Genomic DNA, 20,525 nt, shown 5'->3' with positions numbered 1-20,525 from the left:
CTCTAAGCATCTGACTTCAGCTCAGGTCATGGTCTTACGGTTTGTGAGTTTGAGCCCCACATCATGCTATCTGCTGTCAGTGTGAGGCCTGCTTCAGATCCTCTGTCCCCCCATCTCTTCTCCTCTCCCACTTGTGCACATGCTTTCTCGTTCTCAAAATAAAAAAAAAAAAAGAAAAGAGGAGCACCTGGGTGGCTCAGTCTGTTGAGCATCTAACTTCAGCTCAGGTTACGGTTTCATTGTTTGTGAGTTTGAGCTCCACGTTGGGCTTTGTACTGACAGCTCAGAGCCTGGAGCCTGCTTCAGATTCTGTCTGTCTCTCTGCCCCTCCCCACTCGTGCTCTGTCTCTCAAAAAAATAAAGAACATTAAAAAAAAACCATAAAGAACAAAAAAATAATAATAAAAAGAAATGAAAACCTGTATGTCCATTCAAAAATTTGCATATGAACGTTCATAGCCACAGCATTTTTCATAATGGCCTCAAAAAGGAAACAATCAAAATATGTCAATGAATGAACAAAATGTGGTCTAATACATACAGTGGAATATTATTCAGCCATTAAAAAATGAAGTACTGATACATGTTACAACATGGATATACCTTGGAAACATAGTAAGTGAAAGAAGGCAGTCACAAAAGACCACTCATCATATTCTATTTATATGAAATGCTCAGAATAGGCAAACCCATACAGACAGAAAGTCTGTAGATTAGTGGTTGCCTAGGGCTATGGAGTTTGGGGAGAAACGGAAAGTTACTGCTAATGGGTCTGAGGTTTCTTTTGGGTGCGATGAAAATGTTCTAAAATTGTGGTGATGGCTGCATAACTGTGAATACACTAAAAACCACCAAATTGTACATTCTAAATGGGTAAATTGTATGGCATGTAAATTATATCCTAATAAAGCTGTCTCTATATATAATAAACAGTCAGTATTATTAGCATTATTTCCCAGCTTCTGGTGAGTACAAAAAGAGGTTAATGAAGGCTTGAAACAGATCAGCAAAACTTGTCAAAGAAACTAAAATTCATCAGAGTATTGTGAAGCCTTACCAACTCAGTGACTCCTGAAGATACGGAGGAAAATGTTCTGTCCCATGAAAGCAGCTTCCAAAACTTTCTACCAAGTCCCAGTGCTGAACACACACACACACACACACACACACACACACACACACACACAATGCCCTGCCTCTGTACTTTATATACAAACGGGATAAAGAGATCACTCAATATTTCTACTCATTAAACACTTCTGTCAGAAGTCTGAGTTCATGAAAAGCATATTTACCTATTCAGATAGTCTCATTTTGTTAAGTTTGAAAATCAAAAAAAGCATGTACACTTGTGTTATCAGTCTTGAAAAACTATGAGGATTTTTTTTTAATCACAAGAAATATTTGAGACATTCAACACAGATGTTGCAATGACAGCCTATAATAAAATGGGTTTACCTTGAGAGATGGAATAATGAGATGCAGAGATAAGAATGAAGCTGGAATAGAAGGTGGAGGGAATGAGATGCTTAGACCCAGTAACACTGGAGCCTTAAGCAGAGCCCCACCAACCTATAGCTGAAATCAGTATTAAGGTTTTATGTGTAAAATGTAAATTTAGGGTCTTGAAATTTTGTGTAATCTGGAATATGAATACGTTACCACTGTTTCTCAAGATTTATCAGGAATTGGCATTCCATCCAATAATGCAAATTCTGAATATCTGAGTGATCCCTGTGAAAGGGAGAGTATCTCTAAATAAATTGAAGTGGGCCCAAGACAGAAGAGCTGTGAAAGCTACAGTTCTATTCCATTCATAGGGCTCTTGCCCCAGTTTTTGAGATTGCCCACAGTGGCATATTGAGTATCTTCAGCGATGGTTAAGTCTTTATTCTTAAAGGGGATATAAGTTGTATAGGGGACGAAGAGAAGGCAGTAGAGAACAAATGTTAAAACATGGGTTCTCTCTGAATAATGGTAAGCATCACTGGAATAAAATAAATACTTCAGTCTGTGGATAACCTGTATCACTTCATATTAGGTTTTGCTGGTGAAAACCAGTCACATAGCCCCACCTGTGTAGGGACTAGCAGTGTACCAAACAGAGCACACATACAAAGAAAGCTTGAGGCAAGGAGTAGAGGACCCACTCCTCTCCTAAGAACCAGCCTTTCCCAGTTCTATCAGCAGGCAGAGAAGCAGAGAGAAGGCAACACTGTTAAGCTTCCAAAGCTAACTTGTTTACAATGGGAGCTGAGTGAGAAAAACAAACAGGTCTGCAGTGCCCCTAGATCTTAGACGTGCACGCTTGGATTTATGTATTTATTCAAACATCCCATCTTCCTGCCGTCTTTGTTCCTTCTCGAGTCTACCCAGTGTCTCCATCAGCGGTCCTAGCTCACACACCAGACAGCCCTATAGTCCTGCCTTGATGATTTCCCTAATTTGAACTCTTTTTCTTCCAGGTGTGTGCAATTTATATTACACAAAGATCTAGCCGGTTACTTTTCATTATATCTCATGATCTCAGCTGATGTTACCTGACCTTGTAATTTTTTTCCTATTCATGCAGTTTTGGTTCTGTTTTTAGTGCAAACTGGTTATTACTTTTATACTTCATAGTTGGTTTTACCTTTTAACAACTTACTCTCCAGTATTTTATGTGTAAAATATCTCCAGATGCATACAAGATTGGTAACACAAGTGGCCTTTGGGAACTGGAATTAGGCAGCTATGGAACCATATGGGAAGGAGATTTTTGAACTTCTTAAAATGCTGATTCATGTGAATGTTTACCTAATTAAAAAAAACACTTGAAAAAAATAAATAAAAAGGATTAGGATGAGCAAGGAGATTCTGTTGGCGGGGAGAAGAGTGGGAAAAGGTAGCTGAGGAAGAGAAAGGGAAGAGCAGAGCCAGCTGCTACAGGGAGTAGAACTTCAGGGAGAGAGATGCTTAAAGAACATTTTTAGGGGTGCCTGGGTGGCTTAGTTGGCTAAGCGTCCAGCTTCAGCTCAGGTCATGATCTCATAGTTCGTGGGTTCGAGCCCCTTGTCAGGCTCTGCGCTGACCGCTCAGAGCCTGGAACCTCCATCGGATTCTGTGTCTCCCTTCCTCTTTGCCCCTCCCCTGCTCATGCTCTCTCTGTCTCTCAAAAATAAACATTGAAAAAAATTTTTTAGAAACATCTGCAGAATGATGTGGAATGTAACCACCTTGCTCCAACTTCCACAGAGAAAAATTGAGTAATACAAAACTAAAAAAACAAACATCTTTATGATTTGGACTCTGCCTATGTCATTTGACCTTTGATGCTAAACTCACATTTTACCTTTTGCTTCATCCACATTGAGTTATTTGTAGTTACTCAAATACACTCTCTCACTTCCCTGTAATTGCACTTACCTCTTTCTCCTTGCTAATTCCTCCTCCTCACCCCTCAAGATTCACCTTCAATGGAAAGCTTTAGAATGGAATATGCCTTTGCTCTCCTTTGGCACCCCATCCATACCTCGACCACAGTGATTTTCCCAGCACCAAACCTGTGTTTATCTTACTCCCTCATCAGATTCTGTATCTCCAGTGCCCTGTACACAGTACATTCTCAATAAAAGCTTGTTGGATACCTACTCAGGTAGGTATCCAACTCTTGATTTCGGCTTAGGTCATGATCTCATGGTTCCTGAGCTCAAGCCCTGCGTTGGACTCTGCGCAGACAGTGCAGATCCTGCTTGGGATTTTCTCTCTCCCCCTCCCCAACTCATGTGCATGCACTTTCTGTCTCAAAGTAAACATTAAAAAAAGAAAAAAAATGTTGAAATGAAAATTAAACAGTTGCCTCAAAGGTTACTCTGAGTATTAAGTACAGCATTTGAAAAACCACAACAGTATATAATCTATAGTGTATTGTAAATAATATACAAGATAACAAATATAAAGTGAATGGTACATAGTCAAATTTAATAAATGCTGCAAAAAAAAACCAAACAAAAAAAAAACAAACAAAAAACAAGACAAAGATGAAGGAACTAATTTACCCAGCGGGTATGTTATTTATGAATCTAGTTGTTAAAACACATGACACAGTTTAAAAGAACTTTCAGGCTGACTAATAAATGAAATATTTAAAGTAGATTGTTTATGGAAAATTTGAAAGGCAGGGACTAATACTGTTGCTTTTGTGTCCATTAAAGGAGTCTGTATAGCACACAGTAGCTGTCTGTTGAATGAAATGCTTTGAGGCATTTCTTTTTATTTATTTGAGAAAAAGAGACAGCACGTGCATACAAGTGGGGAAGATGGGCAGAGAGAGAGAGAGAGAGAGAGAGAGAGAGAGAGAGACGGTGAGAGAATCTCAGGGAGGCTCCACACCCAGCGCAGGGCTCAATCCCATAACCCTGAGATCATGCCCTGAGCGGAAATCAAGAGTCTAATGTTCAAACAACTGAGCCCACTCAGGTGCCCCTGCTAAGGCATTTCTTCAAAGAATGTTAAGTCCTTGAATAATGGAAGAGATATCCTCTCCCTCAAAAAATCAGAATCAAAGAATGTCAGAAGTGGAAAGGGTGCTTAGAGATCATCTAGTTTAGGGATCAATAAACTATATAGCCTGTTTCTGTACAGCCTTTCAGCTAATATTTATTTACTTATTTTTTTTACATTTTTAAAGGGTTTGTAAACAGGAATATGTGACAGTATGCAGTCCTCAAAGCCTAAAGTATTTACCATCTGGCCCCTTACAGAAAAAGTTTGACCCTTGACCTAGACCAGTGTTCTCATTTTGCCACAAAAAACTTAACTTGTTCAGGATTCGGTAAGTTAGGAAACAAGACCTGTAATCCAAAACAGATTTTTCAACTTTTTGCACGAACGAGGGTCAAAGAATTTTAAAGTATATGTAAAAAAGATAGATATATAAAGTAAGTAGCAATTTAATTTATTCCAAAAAGGATCCATTTTGTTATTTTAGACGTGAATTGTGACAAACGGACCCCTAGTAGAAGCATGGGCTTGGAGAGAAACATAAAATCCACCTAGTCTCAAAGTACTGGCTTTGTTGACTCTGAGAGAGTTACTAACCCTTTCTGAGCCTCTGTTTTAACTATGAAATGGGGTAACAGCACGTTTACCACAGGTTTAAAAAGAGTGTATCACAAAACTAGCGTTCAATAAACTGACGTTTTCCTTCCCTTCCTACCCAGGGTCATACTGGCCACGCATTTAAACAATAAACTGGATTGGATGACGTAGGCATCCATTATCAACTCATTATCCCGAGGTGGAATGTTACCCACTTAGGAGTCCAGGAATCCAAGCAAATAAAGGAGATGAAAGCCAAGTACACAGACTCAGCTGGAGAAAGGAAACCGGAACAGGGTAAAAGGGAGGACCGAGAGGCAAAGGACATGAGGCTGAGACAGCGCGGCAAAGGGGAGGGTACCAGGAGACAGACTCCAAACCCGGAAAGGGAAATCCAGCATTTTACGTTTGGGGTAAAGTGGGGTAAACGAGATTTGTGTTGCCGGATTTCTAGCCTGGGAGATGAATATACATGCGATAGCTAGACAGGATGCCTTGTGAAAGGGCAGAGAACGTACACCGTTACTCACCTGCTGCCTAAGTCCACGGCCACGGCTCGGAACCCCGCGCCACCCCACAGTGCTCGCACTTGCAACTGGGTGAGCGCCCGGTCCCGCCCAGGCAGGCGGAGGGTACCATCGCCGAGCGGCCGAAGCCTCAGGCACGAGCAGCAACGCCTGCAAGCCGCCATGATACCCGGCACGCGATCACCCCGGGCTGCACCCTGATTGGCTCACTCTGCAGACGGTGGGGCGGAGCCTTATGCAGTTTTGTTTCCGTAGTGCCTGGGGGCGGGGAACGCGGGGTTGCGGATTACTTGGCCGCTTCCTACGAAGACTAGAGAGGGTCAAACATAACTGAACGCAGTTGTGACAACCTGTTTTTCCTATTGAGGTATCTACCAGTGAAAGTCAATTGGAAACGTAATGCCGTGTGTGTGTGTGTTTTTGTGTGTGTGTGTTTGTGTGTGTGTGTGTCTGTGCGCGCTCGGGCGCTATCGTAGTTTTAAAAAGTTCTAGAATAATGTATATGTTTAATAAGTAAAGTATAGTAATAAGAGAAGCCACCAGACAACTCATTATTATTTGGCTTCTGTGAACTGGCAATTACAGAATTTGTGTTGTGGTCCATGGAAAGAGATCTCGCCGCTTCTCTGCCCTGGTTTTTACTTTATAAATTTCACGCAAATATTACTGCAAAGGTTTATGTTAATTTATTTCTAGTAAGTTAATTTCACTTCTTATTGACCTGTATCATTTTAGATATCTTTAACATCATTTGTGATTCATCTTCATTTCCATTGTTAATATTTAGCAATTCATTTCTCTGCCCCTTTTGATCAAATGTTAATCTTTTTTAAACCAACTTTTATTAAATGCGAAATGCCAGCCAGTATTTAAAGGAAATGTTTCGGAAAATGAAGAAAAAGAATTTTTGGAATTCGAATTTGGTAAATTTTTAGGGAGTAGATAAATCTCTCCCACTCCTCTTAATCTTGTCTGTTAGAAAATTTTCATAATGGTTCCTTGAATGAACCAGTGATTTTTTTTTATTATTATTATGAGGGTCATATTTCTCTTTTAAGGTCATAACTTCCTTCCTCCAAAGAAATCCAAACAAAAAAATCCAACACACAGTGGAACATGGTTTTAAGAACTAAAAATGTTGAACTTCAAACAAATGATTTAGTGGCAAAGCAGCTCCCTGACACCTTAGTTTCCAGGAGCTGTTATCACTGATTTTGGAAGGGATTACTACTAACACTGCTTAGGGGTATTTAGTGTTAAGTAAGTTTTTTGCCTCTTGCTCTACATATGACTTTACTTTGTGTTGCCACAATGTTTTCAAGACGAATCTATTGAAACCTGTCCTAATGACAAATCTGTCATAATCTACTTGCCACAATACAACATGACTTTGGATTTATAAAATAAGAATACCAAATCACCTTTTGGTAAAGCACTTAAGTACTATAAAATCTTTCATTTAGGTGGTGTTGCCTACTAATTTAGAGCATAAACTTGAAGTTAGTCTTGAGTGGTCCCAATCTAAGCTCTGCCATTTACTAGTTGTCTGACTCTACCTTTCTAAGCCTCAGATTCCTCATTTATAGAAATGGTTTCTAATATGTATCTTCTGGGGTTTTTGTAAAGGTTAAATGTGATAGAGAATGTAAAATGTTAATCACAGTACCTGGCACATTGTCAGCACTCAGTAAATGGCAGATTCAGCTTTGATCCATCCTTTTCTTAATTTTCCCTCTAGTTTCCTCTGAAATACTGAACAACCCTCTTTCCTGTAGAGCCCCATGGATCTATTAAACTTTCATCCATCTGGAAATACTGGAAAGCAATATTCACACATTAAGCCCACCTGTTTCTTCACACCCACCCAAAATAACTGATATGGTAGTAATTGGATCATAAATTTAAAGGTAAATGTGGGTATCGAAATTTGTTATAAAGTAGTCATAAAGATGACCCAGACTATGTTTATATTGAGTGTGGTGTCTCTCTTGATCCGATGAAGGCCCCCAAATGTGGGGTGACGACTGGGTGAAAAGTTTCACCCAAGGCAGAACAAAGGAGATAGTTTACTGAATATACTACAAGGGAGCAGTGGGCAAGACGGCAGAGGAGAGGCTGTCTGCAATGAGGCAGTGGGGGCTGTATTTAAAGGGAGAAAGTGAGGAGGTATGGCAACGTTGGGAATTTTTTTTCTATTTTGGTAACTGCTGTCCACTGGTTAGTTAGGGTCTATGGGTATTTTGAGGTGAGTCGCCTGATGGTCCTGTCTGTATTCAGCCAGAGTGTCGCTGTGGGCCCTTTCTACATTCTATTGCTCAAGCCTGTTTGCCTAACAGTGGCCACTACATTATGTATCTTAAGATTAACACAGAAACAGGGTGCCTGGATGGCTCAGTCGGTTAAGCGTTCGTCTTCTGCTCAGGCCATGATCTCGTGGTCTGTGGGTTTGAGCCCTGTGTCAGGCTCTGTGCTGACAGCTCAGAGCCTGGAGCCTGCTTTGAATTCGGTGTCTCCCTCTTGCTCTCTGCCCCTCCCCCACTCATTCTCTGTCTCTTTCTTGCTCTCTCAAAACAATAAACGTTAAAAAAAAAGATTAACACAAAAGCAAAAATATAAAAAGTTTAAATTGTTGTGGTTGTGAGATAGGGAACCTGAAGAATTCCTTAAAAATGTGGCTTTTGCTCCTTTTCCTGCTCCTGTTCATGCTACGACCTGCACCACCACTTTACACGTGCCTCAGAATGTAGTGTGTGTCACCCTTGTAAGGGACAAGGAGTTAAGGATTTCTTTAGAATATAGAACATCTATGGAAGGACCAGATGAGAATGATGGGACAAAGCTATCATATGCATATTCCAGACAACCAGGAGCTAGGCTTCTCATGCCAAGACCTGCTGGCTCCAAGGAATGACACCTGGGCCCTGTCTTTATTCTAACCAGTCCCTGGATGCCTGAGAGGACAGGTATACCAGGCCACAATCCTCAGTAAAAAAACCCCAGACGTCAAACAAAGACAAGACTCATACTCCTTTCCTTTCTGAGTCTCCCAGACACTCCATCTGTATCTGCTCTCTCTATATCTTCAATTAACTTTGCTCTCACTTCCTGCTGGCTCATGTTTGATTTCCATCCTATGTGAAGCCAAGGACCATTTTGGTTGGTCCTGGGGGACCCCCTCTGGGTCCCTGGACCCAGCCTGCCAGCATCATTTGTATTTAAAGAAGCTATGATTCACTGAGGTTCAATCTGAGATGTCACATTCTAGAAATATAGTTCTGCCAAATATAGTTCAACAGCCAAAATACAATTTAAGAGGAAGTTCTTTACCTATAACTCCTGAAGGACATTAAAGATGATCTAATTTAAATCTACCAGCAATATTTTTCAGATCTCCTTTTCTCTTTTTTTCAAACTCCAACGAATGTGCATCCAAATAGTTAATACCACTGCCTGCTCTAAGTGGCAATTTCGTTTAAGTAAAACATCATTGCATTAAATTACTGTTAATTAAAATTTAATTTGATTTGTAGTTTGGCTTATGAAGTATGTACAATTGTTTCAGTTTGATGACTGTATAAGAGGTACCAGACTAAGGAGTTTGTGTCTTCTTATGTATTTGTACAGAAAGTATCAGTGGACACCAAGTCCACTGATACTTTTTGCTCTTAAAGAAGTGTAGGCTGCTCAACTTTAAGAAGACTGCTCTATGTCACTGCCAGAGGGAGTTTTCTAAATCACAGCCTAATTGTATCTCCATTCTGATTAATTTTCTTTAATCACTTCCTAATCTTTAATCTACAGGGTAAAAATCTAAACTGCTTAGTGTTGACTACAAACTTTGCCTTTTAGACTCATCAGTTTTGACTTTCTACCTATTTTCTTCTCATTTTATAATCCAAGGAAACAACTACTTGTTCCCCTCCTAACATACAACCCTCTCTTCTGCCTCTGTGTCTTTGCATGTATGAGTCTCTGTCCTTGGTACATTTTCTCTCCTGTCAGTCTGGCACACTCAATCTTCAGGTCTTAATACGGGAGGTCTTCAATATTAGCCTCTCTGACTTCCGCATACTGACTTGTGGGTACAATCTATGTCCGCCCTTCCACTTTATTAATTAATATGTGTAGTCATTATTTCATCCATAGAAATGAATGCGGGAGTAGGTATTGCATAGTGGTTAAAAGTGCTGGCCTTGGCATCAGATTCTCTAGGTTCGAATTTCACCTGTTACCTCCTAACCATGTGACTCTTGTTAAGTTGCTTATCCTTTCTATGCCTCAGTTTCCTCACTTGTGAAGTAAAAATATCTACCTCTTAGGGTTGTTAGGCAGATTTAAGTGCAATCTTATTTTTATGCAACTTAGCATAGTCTTTGGCATACCTACTTTATGCCAGGCAGTATGCTAGGCTCAGGGCATACAGGCGTGTAAGACAATCACAGGGCATAATAATTCCTGCATTATTAGCTTGAAGTTTAGTATGAGAGACTGACAAAAACACAACCAAACAAATAAAAAGAAAAAAGTAGAGGGTGATGGTAAGAAGAAAATAAACTAGGTGAGAAGATAGGGAACAATGAGATGGAAGAACTTACTTCAAATAAGGTGGCCAGGAAAAGCCATTCTGCAGAGACATTAAAGCCACCCTGAAGGATGAAAAGGAGACAAGTTCTGAAACATGGGGCCAGTTGGAGCAGTGACTGGGAAGGGGGATGGTTGCCCCTGAGTCTGCAGAGAGTTTGGCTTTTATGAGGACTTGGAAAAGCCAGTGTGGCTAGAGAGTAGTAAGTAGGGGTGGCAAAGATGAGGTAGGGGAGGACTACACTGTAAAGTTTAAACAGAGAAGTGTCATGACCTAGTCTACATTTTAAGATGGTCCCTCTGACTGCTGAGTCTAGAATTGGTTGGAGGAAGATAAGAAATAGGTGTAGAAATCAGAAGTAATATGGTGACAAGGGTGACAAAGAGAAAGGATGGGCAGATCTGGAATATATTTTAGCTTGTTGATGAATTGGATACTGGCAGGGGTGAATTAAGATAATTAACAGGATCAGATGAGTCAGAAATGCAGTGTAGGAGACACCCAGAAGTAGCTGTCAAGGCAGTTGGATCTGAGTGTAGAACTCAAGGAAAGGAATGGTAATTTGGTGCCTGGGTGGCTCAGTCCGTTAAGTGTCTGACTTCAGCTCATGTCATGATCTCACAGTTCGTGGGGTTCGAGCCCCGCCTCAGGCTCTGTGCTGACAGCTCAGAGCCTGGAGCCTGCTTTGGATTCTGTGTCTCCCTCTTTCTCTCTGCTCCTCCCCCACTCATGCTCTCTCTCTCTCAAAAATAAGGCAACATTAAAAAAAATTCAAAAAAAGTAATCAGCATACCAGTGATATCACAAGCCATGGAAATGCATAATATCACTTAGAAAGATGGTAGAGAGAAGAAGGAAGGTTCAGGTTTGCACCCTGAGGAGGCAGAGGCTGCCAAGGTTATGGAGGTGGATCCCGTGGTGATGCAGTAGTCAAGCTAGGATGATTATGCTGGGTATTTTTCATTTGCACCCACTCCATCCATACCCTTGGCTCTTCTCTGTGCCCCCATAGGTCTGATGTATGGACAGCAGCATGCCAACTCCCTGGCTCTTTTTTGGTTTGGTCAGCCAATGAGAGACACCAGCAGCCGATGAAAGGGTAGGATGAGGGAGAAACTAAAAGTATAGAACATAATTACTTATGATGTGGCATTGACTGCAGCTGCCTGCTACCTGCTTGCTGGGCTCTAGCTATCACTCCAATTGCTGTTTCTTCTCCTTGCCACTTTAAGTCTTCACAGTTTCCCACCATTGGTCATCACTCAGTGCCTTCAGCATTCCTCATCATTAGTTCCACAATCTGCCTTCCCCACCAGAAATAGTCTCTTCATTAAGTTCTCTTTAGAACTCATCTGAGTGTGCCCTCTGTTCCCTGTTTCCCTTTGCACTGCTTCTCTGGGAGCACGCCCTGGCCTCTCTCCCGGCAGTAGACCACCATTACTTGTTAGGAGTAGCTTGTTACCCTGGAGGTGGGAGGTGAGGGGTGTGCAGTGCTATCTGCTGTTCTGACTAACCCTCAGTCTTAGGAAGGTAATGTGTCCATGGATTCTCAGTGCTCATGCCCCTCTCCCAGCTGTAATTCTTGGCCCAGCATGTATTCTACCCTTTTCCCTGGGGTAAAGCGTTATGTTCTATTCCTTCTTCTACCTGGGTTTTCACAGCGCCCTAAGATTAACAGTATTTGTCACATTCCCACAGAGCATAGAGCTTTGATTCCTATGGAGAGATAGGGGAGGAGAATCCAGTAGGGCTTTTGCTTTCCCCACAGCACTGCTGGGTGCCTTCCCCACACCTGCACCTTTGTCAGGAGTTTTGCTTTTACCCCAGTCTTTTTTGTGAGTGCTCGGTGAAGTCCAAGAAGAGCCTGTGAGAGGTTGTGAATTCCTGTGTCTGCAGTCTCCATGGGTTCTATATACTCTCATTCATCCACACTGAGCCATTAGCGATTGGTTAAAAAATCTAGTTGGATTCTTTTTACCCATGTCTGTTGGTGACTATGTTGGGTGAGCAAGAGCTCATGTCCTCTTTGTCTTTGGAGACTCTTTAGATTTCAGATTCACTGGTTTTTCTGTCACTTTTAGCTCTCTGATGGGTTTCAGAAGAGTTGTGAATTTTCAGACTCTCTGGCTTTGTTGTAACTGTTGTTACTATTACTCTTGTTATAAGGATGGGATGCTCTTTCCAGATTTCTGAATCCTAAGCAGAAGTGGGTCTCACATGCATTTGAAGACCTCTTTTCTCCATTAGTCTGGAGAAATGAAAAAAGGGCATAATTTGTTCTTTCACTATTTTTTGTAGCTTGCTTCTGCCTCCATAATTTTTCTGGTTCTTAAGAATTGGGACACAGGAACAGGGAATAGAAGAGGGATGAAAGAATTCAAATTCTGGAGCCAGTGGAATTTTTATTTGACTGGTGCTTGTTGGTTTTCATGTCCACTATTACTGTAGACGTACAAAAGCTGGCTATGATATGGGGTGGATGTGAGAATTGCCTGGTGACCTCTGCTGGGACCTCCAAAATGGCATAGTTTCCTAATGTGGGTAACTCTTGGGGTGACCTTTTGTGACCTTCCCAGCTTCCACTCCTGGTGGTCTGTTGCACAGCTTCTTAGTGCTGAGATCCTCTTGTCTTGGCTCTTATCCTTCTTGGGTGAAATACCATCAAAACAGCTTCCCTGGGTTCTTTTGGCCCACATATTCACACATCTTTGCCCCCAAAACAAGTGGAATTGAAGCTTCTCTCAAACACTGATTTCTTGCCTTTTCATTGCAGGTGAATTCAGTAAGCCTCTACCTTCCAAATTCTCTTAAATGGGAAGCAGGCGCTGGTGTCTATATTCTTAAATGCCCATGTATGGCCATTTTGTAGTAGCAAAGTGGACCCTCATCCAAAATTTGGCTTGAATGTCAAGACTGATGTTCTCTGCCCTCCTTTTATCTGCCTTAAAGCTGAACACAAATTTCCCTTTGTGAAGGTGGCGTAAATATACCCCATCTCCTGTACCAGGACGAGGAAAGTGACCATTGTCTAGAAATGGAAGGCTGGCATTAAGGTGAGTCTGCATCAACATACTTTACTAAAATAACTCTTCCATTAGTTTCCCTCATTTATTTCCTACTCACTTTCCCACAATTTATCACCAAACCTCCCTTTACTTTGTCTAGTTTTTTTCTACAATTTATTGCCCTTTGTTAAAATGTACAACCTCTGAATCTAACTACATCCTTAGGTTTTCCCTTTTTTCTGTGAAGCCCCTATACATGTAAAAATATTAACATCAACAATATTTGCATGCCTTTTCTCCTGTTGATCTGTCTTTTGTCAGTTTAATTCACAGGCCTCAGTACTGAAATAAGTGGATAGAGCAAGAGCTTAAGAAAATACCTTTTCATCATTGTCATGGATTCATTAAGAAAGCCATGACTAGATTCAACCACTGGCTCACATTTTCTGCTATGAGGAAAGCAATAAAGGTTTACTCCTTTGGAATGGGCACCTAGCCTTGCTAGTATAGATAGTAGACATCTCTTATGTATCTTCACTGGGAACCAAGTGACCTGAGCAGTTTTGAGGTTCTGGGTCATTTGGATAACTGAAAACTCCCACCTTCAGAGAGAGGGTAGGAGCAGATTCGGTAACCCATGGTAATACTTGCTACTACATATTTGGACAAGAATTCGGGATAGTGAAAACCCCATCAGATTGTTTCTTGGTGTACTGAAAATTTCCTCCATCCCAATAAAAGAGAATCAGAAAGACATCTGCCCCAGTAAGGGGATCATCCCTAATTTTTTGATACCTTAAAATAGCTAGGGTTCAGTATTCAGACCCTCAGTCTATAGCTGTCTCCCTCTGTGTCAAGATACCTCCAATCACCATTATGGTTATTTATTTTCTTCTGCCACCACTAGTCATTGTAATTTTTCCTAATAGATTGATTTTCCTGTACTGACCACACTCCTGATGCCTTCAATTCATTGTCACAAATTACCTCAGACAGAGTGTTACCGAATTGTGATGAACAGAATCAATTTACAAATAGACTTTTGCATGAGTTGTGTGTCTTTAGAATTCTAACTAACTGCAACCTTTGTTATTAGATTATTTAAATTTTCATGTTGGTTAGTTGTTTGTAGGATATTGGGATCATTGTTCCTTCCCACAAAAGTTTCTTTAAAGTCAGCTTGAATGAACAGTAATTGAGCACAAAAGCCTGACCTTGCCAACACTGCATTACATGCTCAGTCAAATTAGTTCAGACCATTATGGTTTATATTAACTATATTTGTCATTTGTAATTAACATGGATTAAGATTTGGAGGAGAGTTCTGGTACTTGTTTTTGGTTGATTATGCTAGTGGGAATTTCAGACCATATTAACATTTTCTCTTGCTTCTTAAGTTTGTTTTGTGTTTTCTTAACAGAATAATTATATCTTTGATCTGATTTTGGAATAGTCTGGCTAATGTTTGCTCAGGAAGAAAATAAAACCATCCCTTACCCAATTTTCTCCTTCTCCCTTCGACAAGTATATAAAAGGTTGATCGGGAGAGAAGCAAACCATACATTTGAGTTTTGGCTCATTGTATAAGATGATGATAATGATCCAAATTTAGAATGTCATGAAATCTCTTAAGGTTTTGTTTTAAAATGCACTTACCATGTCTTGGATATGAAACAGGTGGTTCTGCAGACAGGCCTGAGTTATCGCCAATGAATAGACTATTGTGTGCAAAGTAGCTTTTCATTATCATTGTTAACCCTCATTAAAATCACAAACCTTTAGCTTTTCACAGCTTTGTTTTCTTTTAAAGAGATGATGTTCAAGGTTTTTGAAATGTCTACATTTTCTTGAAATGTTTTCATTTAAAATAAAACTTCTTTTGTGGTTATACACATGCATCAGTATTATGAGAGAGGAGGGTTTGAAGCTGAGCAGTAATATTAGTTTTAATATTTTGTTGTCTTTTTCAGTCTTTCATAAAACTTTCAAAAATTAATAAATTCATAAAAATTTCATTTGGGCATCTGTATTTGCATTTTCTCTTCCTTTAAACAATCCCTGTGTCTTTTTCCTGCTGATAATATGCATCATCCTCATTACCACTAAACATTTATGGAACAATATACCATTAGGTAAGAAAATAGCAATTTCTGTAGCAAATGCCTGCACATTTTTGCTCTTTAAACACAAACTCCCATGGACTCATTGCAAGGTAATATCAGGGTGAGGAGGGCATTTGAGATTTCTTTTAGGCCTCAACCTACTTCTCATTAGGCCTCCTTTAATTTGGTTTTGGCCTTAGACATAGCTTAGTTTAATTGTTCATAGCTGGTTTGCTTCACTTTCCCCCTCAAAGTTTAACTCTTCTAGTCCTCCCAGTATTTTCTTATGGAAAATTTTAGATTGAGTTTTTATCTCTTGTAAAGTTTGGTTGCTTTGATGGTTAAGAAGGTACACTTCAGTCAAACCTTGAATTCTATGCACATTCAAATTGTTGCTCTTTTTGATGAAGATGTAAATTTTGAAATTGTACTTAGAGTATTAGGGATCAGTTTCAACAATAATTTATTGAGTGTTGGGTATAGGCACTATGCTGTTTTCACATTTGGTGTTTTACTTAATTATAAAGAATAAGGGATCATGGCTGTAAAGACTTGACCTAATATAAATTCATGAGCAATGTGTTATGGGGGAATTCAGACCATATGGAAGACTATCTTCTCTTAAGAAATTTGAAAGGAGGTATACAAATATAGTGAGATTACATTTTGAGATACTTATTCTTCCTTTCCAATATTTTCTGCTATCCTACCACTCTCCCACACTCAGGAGGTGACCTGAGTGTAGTATTCTCACTGCCCCTAAGCAAGGTTGTTACAAGAAAGAAAATAATAAATACTTGGTTTATGACTTTAAAAATAGATGCAGACAATACTTTGAAAGAAATTATTTGTGAGATACAGGGCAGAAAGTTCTGCACATCATACAAAACAGATTAGGAAGAATACAGGATGATGTAAATTCATTTTTCCAGTTTTTAAAAAGATGTCCGAGAGAGAGAGGCTAAACACAGGTGTGAGAGGGGCAGCAATAGGAACTTCATGGAAGCTTGAATATCTGTGAGAAGAGAGGACTGCAGCCATATGAGCTATTTTCAGTCCCCTAAAGAGCCATGCTGGCGTATGCCTTGATGATTTTGTTCATCATCATTTTTTGCCTATATTTCTTCTGACTGATGTGTGTCTTTTGCTATACAACTCCAGTGTCATTTCTGTTGGGAGGTCTTCCTAAGCGCCCCCACTCTACTGAATTTCTATAAGTGGTAAAGGATTAACTCACTAGTAAAGGATTAATTGGTTGGATTAATTTATCCAAACCCTGCACATTCTGAGGATCTTCAGGACTGGTCTTGACCACCTCCTGGGAGATAACCTCTGATCCCTTGAATATTCTTCCTGATAACTGTGTCTTTGTATACCTGAGACTTTGTATCACACTAGATAGCTTATGTATGCTAACCCTGTTGGTGGCAAACGCTTGTGTTTTTTATGCCTTGGGCTTTGGGTCATTCTGCATCAGTTCGACCTTTGGGTGGGGAGCTGGCGACTGTCATATAAGACTTCATTGCTTCATGCCTATGTGATTAGCCCAAATAAAAACCCTGTAACAAAGATCTCAGGTGGGTTTCCTTAGTTGGCAACACTTTGCATGTGTTGTTATGCATCATTGCTGGGAGAACTAAGCACTGTCCATGAGACTCCTCAGGGACAGAACAATTGGAGGATTGAATATGGTTTCTCTTGGACTCTGCCCTATGCCCTTTTCCCTTGCTTATTTTAATCTGTATCATTTTGCTGTAATAAACCATAACTGTGAATATAATAGCTTCTCTGTATCCTGTGAATCTTTCTAGTGAATCCTAGAACCTGAGGGTGGTCTTCATACTCCACAATAATTTTTGGTTATAACACTTATTATACTTCTATTCATTCATTAGTTTATTTATCCATCCATGCATTTGACTAATTAACTACTGAATGCCCACTATGTACCAGATATTGTTAAGCCCTGAAGTATGAGAATGAGCATGATAGGCAAAATTCCTACCTTTGTGAATTTATAGTCTGGTGGGACAAAGGGAGAAGGAAACAGATAAAACAATTTGGTATGGTAGCAGCTATTATGGACATAGTACAAGATGACATGAAGAACAGAGACCTCAGACTCCAACACAATCTGGTGGGGAGGGGTGTCAGGTAAGCTGCTTGATAAGTAGGGAAGTGGCAAAGGGATAGAAAAACAGTGGTTATGCAGATTCAACACATATACAAAAGCCAGAAAGTAAGAGACAAGTGAAATGAATTCATTGTGTCTGGATAAACCTGAGGGAGAAAGTGACAAGAGATGAGGCTAGAGAAGGGGCCAGATGATGCAGGGTTCTGTTAGCTGCATTACAGAGTATGGTTTTTATCCTACAATGAGTGAGAAGTCATTGAAGGATTACAAGCAGGTGAGTGACTTGATTGGATTTGCTTTTAGAAAGAACACTCTGGCTGTGGTTTGTAAGAATGCATTGGTAAAACACAAGCATAGAGGGGGCAGATTCATTAGGAGACTATTGCAGAAATCCAGATATGAGACGATGGAGGTCTAAACTGGGGTGTTGGGAGTTCATTGGAAAAGAGTGGGTAGATTCACAAGATGCTTAGGAGGTAGAATTGATAAGACTAGCTGATACGTTGGGTACTGGGGAGAGGGCATGAAAAGAGTTAAATATGACATAGTATGCCCATCTTAAAGAGGTGTGAGCAGCTGTGCCTCTGTTAGAGAGGTGTGAAGAAAGTCAGATTTAGGAAAAAAGATGAATTCAAGTTTGGTCATGTTGATGTTGCTTAATGTTTTTTTTCTCCTCTAGTCTGTAATCTCCATTCGGTCAGCTAGTTGTCCCAATGCCATTGTTAAAAAAATATAATCTATTTTGCTATAATTCAATAGTATCATTCCTAAGATACTTTTCACAACATAAAGTATGTTATCAAAACAATTGTTTCAGTAGCAACAGGAAATTAGGGGTTAGAGAGTTTTAGATTGGCAATAACCAAGTTATTTTTGCTGCAGGGATTTCAATAATAAAGGAATTTTGAATATAAATGTATTTAGTTACTAGATGCTAAAAATAATAAATTGTATTAAAACTGACAAAACACATTTCATTTTCTTTACATTCCACTCACTCCAGAGCCTCATTTTGCTCTTTAATCTTTGGCCTTACCTGGCAATTTTGCTTGCAGCACACTTCATGAATATCAAAGTTAACATAAGAACAAACATATACTCAAATAAATATCGGACATGCCAACAGAGTAGACAGCCATTCCAGGAAAGTGGTTCTGTGTCCTATGTCTCATACACATTTTCTCTACTCACTCAGCATTAGCTCCCTATCACAATCAAATTATTAAACTATTAGTCACATTGTATTATATATATATATATATATATGTATATATATATATATGTATATATATATATATAGTGAAAATTAACACTGTTGGAGAAATGGTTGCTATCTTGCCACCCCCAATGATGTGATATGCCACCTTTGAAATATGCTCAATTCCAACTAATTTATGTTTAAAAAAAGCTCTCCAGGATATGCTGATAACTCAGTCAGCTTTCTGTATGATGTCTATGAAGAATGTAAAGATATGTGCTGTAAGCCAGAATTCCTTCTCTCTACCAAATCACAGTCCTGCAAGTGAAATGGCATGAACATAACATTTCAGTTTAACTAACATTTATTGAGTGTGTGAGGCACTGGGCTAGGAGTCAGAGCTACAAAGACAAGTCATGGTCTTTGCCCTCAAGCTGGTAATGGGAGAAGCAAGTGCATAACCAGATGTTTGTTTTAAAATATGGTAAGAAGCCATGTGCAAGACTACTGAAGAATTCCAGGAAAGCTTCTGGGAGAGATGAATTTTGAACTGGACCAAAATAACAGGTATGAGTTCATTAGGTAGAGAAGAGGGACTGAGGGTACCAAGGGCTATTGCTGGCACAACAAATTGTATCCTGTGTGAATGGTATCCCCAAGGGTAATGCAACGCAGAACCCTGCAAAAGGAGTTTTGATGAGAAGGTTAATCCAGGCAAGAACAAAGGCAGACAAGTGTAAAATAACAGTGTGTTCAAGGAACTAGAATCAGTTTGCAGTTACTCAACTGTAAAGTGAAGGTGGAAAGTAGTAGGATGCAAAGTGGAGGATGGAAGTTTCTCTGCTGTGGATCTTGGACTGTGCTCTGTGGGCAGTGGAGAACCTACAGATGGTATTAAGCAGGAGAGTGGTGTGGAGTTTTGAATTTCCAAGAGATGTCTTGTATGGTGAGTTGATGCATTTGAGGAAGTAAGTAAGATCAGATACAAGAACAGCGTTGACACTAATTGCTATAGTTCTGTGAACGATAAGGGGGAACCTAAACCAGGACATTATAAGAGTACTCAGTGGGAGCAAATGTAAGAGATATTTGGGGAGTACAAAATCTGGACCCTGATTTACTGTAAGGGGTGAGGCTGAGGGAAGGAGGAGGATTCAGGATAACTCCCAGGTTTCTGAAAGGTTTAGACTTGAGAGATGATGACATCAGATGCGAAATTTGAGGTACTTGTCAACACTCCCGTGGATTTGTCCTGTAGCGCAAGGTGAGAAACAATAAATGGCACAGGGGAAGTAGAAATAAAATTTAGAGGAGCAGAAGTAAATTCTAGTTTGCATAATCAGGAGTGATGGAATCATAAAGAAAGTAGTATTTGGATGTAGGCCTTGAAGGATTGGTAAGATTTGCATTTAGCGACTTGATGGGGTGGAAATGTCCCAGAGAAGGCATGGATACCCTCAGGATATTGTTTGAGAAGAGCTGAGACTTCCTGTTTGTGACTGGAGTAAAGAGTTAGCTAAGCATGATAAAGAGGATGTGGCTGGAGTGGTGGGTTGGAACCAAGTCATGAAGGCCTTAGGGTTCTATGCCTAATGGGCCTTGGGCTTTGCATTGGGCAAATGTGCAAGCAGAGCCATGCTTTGGGAAGAATGATCTCAGGTAGTAAATGAGACAAAATAGAGGCAGAGAGATTGAAGCCAGACAGAAGAGTCAGGATGGTGCACCAGAATGCTAGAAACAGGAATAGAGAGGAGGGGACCAGCAGTGAAAACGATTGGGTAGTTCACTGCATTTGGTAGTGTGGCTTAGGTCAAATGTTATAAATGGTTGGATTACAAGGGATTGAGAACATGCTGCTGCCTCCATAGAAATAAAGGAGTCTAAGAGGAACAGATTTA

The 20,525-nt window shown here is 40.0% G+C and overlaps 1 protein-coding gene and 1 long non-coding RNA gene across 7 annotated transcripts in view; one reads left to right on the top strand and one right to left on the bottom strand.

Moving 5' to 3' along the window:
- Positions 1-5,802, bottom strand: part of PNPT1 (polyribonucleotide nucleotidyltransferase 1) — a 49,342-nt gene extending 43,540 nt beyond the window's left edge. The window contains exon 1 of one of the 2 annotated variants that reach the window (XM_025932043.2): positions 5,610-5,802. In XM_025932043.2, the coding sequence (XP_025787828.1) occupies positions 5,610-5,770 (161 nt within the window). In that variant the 5' untranslated portion in view covers positions 5,771-5,802. The remainder of the gene's footprint in view (positions 1-5,609) is intronic. The other variant, XM_086701070.1, reaches the window with a different exon arrangement.
- Positions 5,751-20,525, top strand: part of LOC147582518 (uncharacterized) — a 37,273-nt gene continuing 22,498 nt past the window's right edge. For 4 of the 5 annotated variants that reach the window (XR_015249219.1, XR_015249218.1, XR_015249217.1 and 1 more), the window contains exons 1-2: positions 5,751-5,973; positions 13,164-13,241. This is a non-coding gene — a long non-coding RNA (uncharacterized LOC147582518). Of the gene's footprint in view, positions 5,974-13,163; positions 13,242-19,116; positions 19,195-20,525 lie in introns of all 5 variants that reach the window. The other variant, XR_015249221.1, reaches the window with a different exon arrangement.

This window comes from Puma concolor, chromosome A3, assembly GCF_028749965.1.
Source record: "Puma concolor isolate L17-30 chromosome A3, mPumCon1.1.hap2, whole genome shotgun sequence".
Lineage (NCBI taxonomy): Eukaryota > Metazoa > Chordata > Mammalia > Carnivora > Felidae > Puma > Puma concolor.
Note: the sequence above shows the minus strand (reverse complement) of the source record. Positions and strands in the feature narration are given on the sequence as shown.